The 8,932-nt window shown below is 36.1% G+C and overlaps 1 protein-coding gene across 2 annotated transcripts in view; it reads left to right on the forward strand.

Annotated features, from left to right (window-relative positions):
- The window catches only part of LOC113055277 (FYVE, RhoGEF and PH domain-containing protein 5-like), a 45,026-nt gene extending 40,417 nt beyond the window's left edge, over positions 1-4,609 (forward strand). Inside the window, exons 13-21 of one of the 2 annotated variants that reach the window (XM_026221452.1) lie at positions 2-85; positions 215-294; positions 389-482; positions 584-721; positions 1,854-1,956; positions 2,222-2,358; positions 2,459-2,587; positions 3,279-3,433; positions 3,556-4,609. In XM_026221452.1, coding sequence (XP_026077237.1) covers positions 2-85; positions 215-294; positions 389-482; positions 584-721; positions 1,854-1,956; positions 2,222-2,358; positions 2,459-2,587; positions 3,279-3,433; positions 3,556-3,592 — 957 coding nt within the window. In that variant the 3' untranslated portion in view covers positions 3,593-4,609. The remainder of the gene's footprint in view (position 1; positions 86-214; positions 295-388; positions 483-583; positions 722-1,853; positions 1,957-2,221; positions 2,359-2,458; positions 2,588-3,278; positions 3,434-3,555) is intronic. The other variant, XM_026221453.1, reaches the window with a different exon arrangement.
- Positions 4,610-8,932: the final 4,323 nt, after the last annotated feature.

An 8,932-nucleotide genomic window follows, 5' to 3' on the forward strand; every position in this document is an offset into this window, starting at 1 on the left:
GATGAATGATGTGATGCTGTACACCTACCCTCAGCAGGATGGTAAATACAGACTGAAGAACACACTGTCTCTAAGTGGAATGAAGGTAAGGCATCAGCGTCTTGCAGGGGATCAGTTTGGTTTTTTGGCTAACCAACTGGGACACAAAACAGATTTAATAAGGTGATTTAAATTGTATTATCAAGAACTTATCAGTGTTTGCATGTGTCTGTAGGTCAGTAAACCTGTCATAGACAATGTGCTCAACACGCTCAGGATAGAAGTCAGCGACGTTACCATCACCCTCTCAGCGAGGTAAAGAGCATTTCCATAATGGTTTGCATGTGTCTGTACTGATATCTGCTGTCATACAATAACTTCAAGCACAGCTTCTTTATATCTCCTGTAGTTCTTTAAGTGAGCGAGAGGACTGGTTCCACACGCTGAGCCGGGCTATAGCAGATCACGCCGCAGGCCTCAACACCTTCAGCTGCTCTAGTGAGGTGTGAGGAAATGTCGTATGGTCTAGTTATATAGTTTAATGCATTAGTGTTCAATATTAAGTAACATAAATAATGAAATGTGTGTAATTAACATTCGGCAGGCGAGAGAGAAATTATGGATGTCTCTGGGAGAAGCTGCTCCTGTTCTAGTTCCTGTGTCACATGTGATGATGTGCATGAACTGCACGTCGGACTTCAGCCTAACACTGCGACGAAATCACTGCAATGCATGTGGAAAGGTTTGTAGAGAGATATCTGATATTCTTAAGTGCAAGACATATATTCTTTGGTTTGTTATAGCTTACACTCAAAGGTGGTCTTTACAGTGGCTCTGCAAAACATTTGAAAAACAAGTGCATCGTAATCAATTATCAAACAACAGGGCTATAATAGTGGATATTTCAGAGAATTATATGCATAGATTGTTTTATATATATTACTTATGTGTGTTTGGTTTACAACCCAAAAAAAAAATTATACCTTTTTCAAGCATTTTATTGAATTGTCATTATTTTTTGTCTTTTTTTCTGTGGTAAAATGAATAGGATTCATAGGTATGAAAGGATTGTTATTACTGATTGACTAGTACAGGGGTGTCTAAATCTGTCTCTGAAGGACCACTGTCCTGCAGAGTTTAGGTCCAACAGAGTTTAGGTCATCGTTTACTTCATTCAAAGTAATATGCTGACTTTATAGTGCAAAGTTTTCCAATATTCTTGTAAATTTTGAGGAAATAATGTAAAGTGGTTTTCAGGGATTTTGTTTTGTCAATAATTTAGTTGTAATTATTGAATAGTTTTATATGATACACACTGCTGTGTCTCTTATGCTCAGCAAGGCTGCATTTATTTGATCCAAAATACAGTAAAACAGAAATATTGTGAAATATTATTGGAAAATAAAATAACAGTTTTCTATTTTCCTGTGATGTCAAAACTGATTATTTTTCCAGGCATTATTCCAGTCTTCACTGTAACATGATCCTTTAGAAATCACTCTAAATTATCATTTAGAAAAAGAAAAAAATATATATTATCAATGTTGAGAACAGCTGTGCTGATTAAACTTTTGTAGAAATCATGATACGTTTTTTTCAGGATTATTCGATGAATAGAAAGTTCAAAGGAACAGCATTTATTTTAAATAGAATTTATTTGTAAAAAATTTATTTACGGTTACTTTGCTAAATAAAAGTATTTTTTTATTTTTTTATCTTACTGACCCCAAACTTGTTAAACAGTAATGCATACTGAATATCAGTATTAAATTGTGACCCTACATTCTCGATACTAGACATCTCTCTTTTTTATTATTATCTCTGATCGCATCTCATATTCATTATTCATCTGAGCTGTGTTGCTCTGTTTTTAGGTTGTGTGTCGCTCCTGCTCAAGGAACAGGTATCCACTAAAGTACCTGAAGGACAGGATGGCTAAAGTCTGTGACCACTGCTACGCCGAGCTAAAAAAGAAAAGTAAGAGCAAAAGGCTCCAAAATGAATCAGACTTCAAACAGTGTTAGGGTTAGAAATACTACAAAAATTAGTCATGTACTGTAAACGGTTCACTTTGATTGGATGCTGATCTGAACCATCACATTATCAAGAATATATTTATTTCTGTTATTTCTACATTATTCATCTAATATTGATTGTTGAAACAAATAAGCCTATTTCCATTTCAAATATCTAAAGCATCATAAGGGCTGTCTAGTAATGTCAGTGTATGATGTGTATGTAGGTGGGGATTTTCCAGGATCATGTGGGAGCACCAGTCCCTGCACACACAGGGCCAGCAGGCCTCTCTCTGCTGTGTTTCAGAGCCTACAGCCTCCCAGCTTGTGGAGGAACCGAAAGAGCACCTCACCTCTCACACAGGTACACACACAAATGCTTACATTCACATTCAGTTATTTAAATGTGGTATTTTAATGTCTCACCCAAAAACATAATTACTCAGTAATCTCTGTGTGTGCAGGTATCTGTGGGTGCAGAGGGGTCCACAATGAGTGGCAGTCTGCAAAGATGCAAAAAGAGCAAAAGGAAGTGGAAGAGGCTGTGGTTTCTGCTCAAAGACAAGGTGCTCTACACCTTTAAAGCACGAGAGGTGAGGGGACCCAGAGTCTCCCACACCAGCACAGACACTACATTACCTACTTCCTCGCATCATTTCTAAATCAGTTCCTGTATCAGTAACAAATAAACTGCTTTGTGTGACTGATGAAATGCAACTGGAGCTGTCAATATTCATCATTTGTTAACACTACTATTCAATAGTTTGGGGTCTGTACGGTTTTTTAAAAGAAGGCTGCCTTCATTTGTGAAAACATACAGTAAATACAGTAATGCTGTGAAGTATTATTACTATTAAGAAATTTATATTTCAGTATATTTTAAAATGCCATTTTTTGTGAGGACAAAAATGTGTGCGAAATAAATAAATAAAAATATTAATATTAATACAAATTAAATTTGTATTAATTCTTCTCAGACTGCATATTATCTGGATTGAATTACAGAATTAAACAATTATAATATCATATTTAGTCAATCTTATTAAAAACTTTTTTGTAATAATGTCTGAACTGTGCTGAATAAAAGCACATTTTTATCTGGGCCAGGTTCTGTTATATGCAAAATAATAACACTTTGTAGCACCAGAATATAGCACATCCCCTGCACACATTTAACCTCTCTCTCTCTCCCTCTCTCTCTCCCTCTCTCTCTCTCTCTGTCCCCCCCTCTCTCTCTCTCTCTCTCTCTCTCTCTCTCTCTCTGTGTGTTTTCTGTGCCTGCAGGATAAAGTGGCATCTGAAAGTCTTCCTCTGCAGGGGTTTACTGTGAAGCTGTCGGATCGATCAGAGGGGGAAGACAAAGACAATGTTTTCCAGCTGTACCATAAAAAAACACTGTATTACACCTTCAGAGCAGAGGACCAGCATACTGCACGCAAGTATGACACACAAGAGTCCTGCTGCACACCTTTAGAGAAATAAAATCATTGTGATGATGCATTGTTTATTCACAATCGAAATCCTCAGAATTATGATAAAGAAATGAAACTTATTTCTACAGGTGGGTAAACGCAATGGAAGAGGCCACAGTGTTATAGCATCCTGACAGCAGGACTCTGGGCAGGGTTCCCCAGACAGCTAAACCCATCATGGGCTTAAGATTACATCAGAGTCACCTGTGCCTGAGAAACCAGCGGAATCACACCATAAATACCTTCAATTTGATCTTTATCTTCCCTTTGGCTGCTGAAATTAAAGACACACAAGGCATGTCCCACTCAGTGTTTGTACTGTCCCAGGGCGAGTGCTATGCCTCACCTACTACACAGACACTTAGAAAAGTGCCATATGTAAAGGGTGCATTTCAGTGAAGCTCAGGCGTTGTTAATGATTGTTCGGAAACTACTCATCTGTGTCAAATAAAGGAGAATGTTCATTTTTTTAAAAACTGTAACTGCCTTTCTATATGCAGGTATAATTCAGTGCTGTCATTTTATATACTGATGTAAAGTTACAAATAAATTAAGTCATTTATTATAGTTTGGATGGATGTGATAAGCCAATACAGGCTTATTATAGACAAAATATTGTTCATTTCATTTAACAGCTAAATGTTTAGCATGGCATATCCTACCACCTCAGATATAAAAAGTCCATGTTTTATAGTAAAATGACATCATGTGATATATATGTATGTATATACACACACACACACACACACACACACGGAATTGCATAGTCTAAATGAAGCGAGCTGTACATTTTACAATTCAGCGTAATATATTAAATTTGCAGCTGTATTAAGATATTGCTATCATCCGCTGAGATTCATTTTTCTCCTCACATTTGGTAGTTATTTTACCGTGGTTCTCAAGCTGATCTGTTCCCTTACAAACATCAACTTGGCAACCATTGTTTTCACTGGAAAACCACTACAGTTAATGTTACTACAGTGAAGCTGTGCTAATATGATTTTAGCCACACTGACATCATACAATAAAAACATACTGGAAGAAAAAGCATATTTTGAATATGATTCTGTATGCATTAGGTGTAATCGTTCTTAATAACTAACTATAGTATATCGTCAGAAACTATGGTAATTTTATGTAAGGTTGATTGTATGTATATGAAGGCCACATTTGGTAAAACCTTGATGTAAATTAATATGCATTAATATGTTGTGAACATCTGTGTTGGTTGAACCTTTCATTAAAAAATAATGAAGTGTCAAAAGCTTTATTTACAGTAACAGCGTCAAGCAGTTAGGCCATCATCTAAAGCCATGTTATTCCCAAAAGACATTAAAAAAACGACAATTTTTTAAAGATCATAAATGATCAAAACATGATCATAAACCATTTTTTATTAGGTGAATTTTGTTGTTCAAAATGCCTAGTAGGACTCATTCTTCTTTTTCCTTTTTGTCTTTCAATGTTAAATTTGAAAACAGCTGTATTCTGTAAAACTAAAAAAGTGCCAGTATTCATTCTCAGTTATTTGTTTCTGGTATTTCCCAGCACATATCCTATTCCTACAGAGATGATCTCTTCCTAAATGCATTATTCAGTTTAAATAAAGACCCTGCATGAAGAACAATAAAAAATAATGTAAATATGCTTTTCAAAGGTAAGTAAAGTTACATTTTTACTGTTAAATTAGTTATTATTATTTCCCATAAAAGCAGCCGTTTCATAAGAAATGACTGATTATAAGATTTTTTGGCTTCATTTGTTTAGATATGTTTCTGTTTTAGCAAAAGATAACTTCTACACCATACATGTATCAAGTATTATAAAACCTTGAAGACCTTGAAGATACAGCCTCTAGGGGGCGACACACACTTTAGCTTATTGCCAGTTATGCGCTAATTATTTGCTAGTATTAATAGAAATAATTGGTCAGATTTCGATGTTGGTTTACATTCTACCCATCAGCCAGTTGCAATTAACATATCTGTTTAATAATTATACGTATTGCATTACAATATTGTATTTTCTTTATTGTAAAACCTAGCAACAAACTACCAAGCTAACAGTAATGGCATACGATGCTCTATTATCAAACTGCAGCCAAGTAATGCGATATAACTAGGTTAAGATAATTAACTTTATCAAAGTAGTCTGTAGCACTTCTGCATACAGACAAAGAGATGTTGATTAAGCAGCAGAATGCCTAAATAATTTATATGATAGAAAAGAGGCAGCACAAAACATTTCGGCCTATTTCTTTTCATCCTTTGAAATATTAATGATGCAGAGGTCCACAGTGCTATTGTAGACCCCTGAAACCTGTTATATTGACACAGACCTGGAAGCTTTTTTCCAAAGTTGAATATAATGCCTTTACTCACCGAGAATGGCACAGTACTGATTTCAGATCAGCATTCACTAACAGTTTCTAGTCGGCTGTCGAGACTAAGTAGACTTCATTAGACTGAGGTTTACTATAGGTCATTCAGGACAGGACACAAAGGATATAAAATAAGATAGAAAACAAAGGACAGGACAGGAACGAAGACTGAAAAAGAGGATCCAGGGAATATAACAAGAGTGTGGCAATGAGAAGGTGACGATCTGGCAAGAAAGAGAAAAGGGATGTTAAAGAAGAAAAGTGAGATAGAAATGGGACTGTTCTAGTTGCCACGCTCCCTTGAGTTCCCCTGACCCACTAATGAAAGAGTAATTGATCAATTCTAAGCATTTGATTGCTTAAAATGTCATTTCATTAGATTGGGGGCAGTATTTTTGTTAGCGTGTAATTTTTGGTGAAGTACTGTAGGTGTACAGGTGGATGAAGAATGAGCTCGTAACCAGGTTCAGACATTTAGACATTCAACATGGAGAACAAGGTGCTTTTATGACTCCACTTCCTCTCTTCGTGTGTCTGTACTATTCCCATTAAAAAAGTACCTTCAACAACTGCCTGTGCCTCATTTAAAGGAATAGTTCACCCAGAAATTACAATTTGCTAAAGATTTACTCACCTTCAAGCTACACAAGATGTATGTGTTTGTTTCTTCATCTGAACAGATTTGGAGAAATTTACGATTACATCACTTGCTCACCAACGGATCCTCTGCAGTGAATGGGTGCCGTCAGAATGAGAGTTCAAACTGTTGATAAGAACAATCCGTAAGACTCCAGTCCTTCAATTAATGTCATGTAAAGTGAAAATAAATAAAAGTCAGATCCCCTGTTGTCCTCTCACATCAAAACCCACCAATATATTTGTTTGATTAGTTTTTATATCTGTGCATATTTTTCTCCTGATTCAGATGAGATGATTTTCACTGGAGAAAGCAATATCATAGAAGACTCATATTTTATTCGGAAAAAACAAACTGAAGTTAAAAGCATCAGTAATGTCAGATTATTGCTTTGACTTCGCCATTTTTGTTGGTGGAGCAAAAAGTTTGTAAGTTACACAATTATCATCTTGTTTATTGAATCTCTGTTGAGTAGGCAATCGTGGTCATGTTGATATTTAAACCAACGGCAAGATTACGAGTTATTTTTATATGTGTAAGCCTATATTTTGACATTTTTAAAATGCATTCTATATATTTTATATATCAGTTTGTGGACCTCAAAGGTTAAACTTAAATTGAGCCATACATTAAGTCATCATATTTTAGTTTTACATTCATTCTGAGAGGATCTTATTATGATTTGAGAAAAGTGAACCTCAAACCGAAACAAAGGTTGACCACACACAGGTGTTCCTCTGTTCCTCAAGACTTAAAGCACAATGGGCATGAATAACACAAGATCTATTAGGGTTTCTGGCTTTTGTGGTTTCATGAATGAGCTTCACTTCCATTACTGGCTAAAACTACAGAACTTCAGAGTTGGGAGACCTTTTCTATTTGCCTGTTCGAAATACATATATTTGAATGGTAAATGAGCATCTTTTCTTTACAAACAAACAGAGTTAGTCTTATGTTAGCACTGTTCTCCCAAACCAGGTTGATGTATTACAGGATATTAGCACCTTTGCTTTTTATATCCCGTTATTTCCATTACCCTCAGCCATGACCAGATGAATATGTGCTATTTATCTCCAGTGGGAGGGCAGAGTTCCTGTGAGCTATCGCTGTATCCATGAGGTCACCACCATTATCAAGCTTTCTTTTGGAGAACACAGCCTGGACATTAACATTCCTGTCCTCTCTTTAAGCTGAGAGCTACCATATAACAACGTACAAAACATACAAACCCATTTATTATACTCTGTACTAGTTATTAAAATGCAGTGGTGTTCAGAATAACTCACGATCACTTGTCTATTGTAAAGGACATTAATTCTGGCATGGAATCCCACAGTCTTATTTGTACTTTTTAGTTATGTTTGCATTACATAATCAACATATGTATTCCTTCGGTGCCAGTTTTATTTAACAAAAAGATATCAGAAGGGACAGAACTGGAGTGAGACACAGAGTGAGGAATACAGTTGACAACTAGAAAAGTTGGGGGGGGGGGGGGTGTCCTCTTTGGAACTAGTGAGCCCACCAGGAGCCTATTAGTTTAACCAGGAAGGTCAAGGAAGTCGTTGCTATTAGAGTCCTTCCTGTTAATGTCTGTTATGATGGAGACAGTGAAGATCAGTAGTTTTTAATCGGTGGGTCCCCTGTTGAAGAAACAGCATATGATGGTAAGGTATGTTTTGAAGCATGGCTGCTGGTTTGAGCTGACTTAAACTGGTCTTTAACTGTTTATGAGCTGGATTAAGATGGTCATATGCTGGTCCTCAACAACTAGTTCCTACTCAGGAGGACCAGCTTAAACCAGCTCAAAACCAGCTCAAACCAACAGCCATGCTTTAAAACATACCTAACCAGCATATGTTGTTTGTTTTTTTTCAACAGGGAAGACTGTTCTGATATGGTCACATATGGTAAATGGTAAATGTGAATGACAACATGAACTGGTCGCACATGAACGTGTTCTCATCCTTGAAAACTTTGATGCAAAATAAGACAGTTCAGGCTATATGAAATACAGGTTGAGGAATAGTTCACCCCCCAAAATCTTACTACTCTAAGATATGCATGAGTTTTTTCTTCATCAGAACAGATAGAAATTCATCACTTGTTCACTGTTCTTGTATAAATTGTATAAAAAGGGGTGAGATAAGACAGAAAGGAAGAGGAGAGAGAAAATAAGGAGGAAATTTGACAGTAAAGGAGAAGATAGGAATAACTGCTAAGAAGCAGTTCTTTAAACAGAAGAGAAGTGAAACCATACATCATAAACCAACATGATAGTCCTCACTATTCTTTAAAACTGTGTATAATAATCTGTTGAATTGCAGTTTACACACCTAATTTGTAACACATAAACTGTTTGACTGGGGTGAACAGACAGTCATTGGAAATGATACTAAATATAGAAACACTGAAACTCAGAGCTTTATACAACACTGACAGACCCAGA

This window comes from Carassius auratus, chromosome 36 (genome assembly GCF_003368295.1).
Source record: "Carassius auratus strain Wakin chromosome 36, ASM336829v1, whole genome shotgun sequence".
NCBI lineage: Eukaryota > Metazoa > Chordata > Actinopteri > Cypriniformes > Cyprinidae > Carassius > Carassius auratus.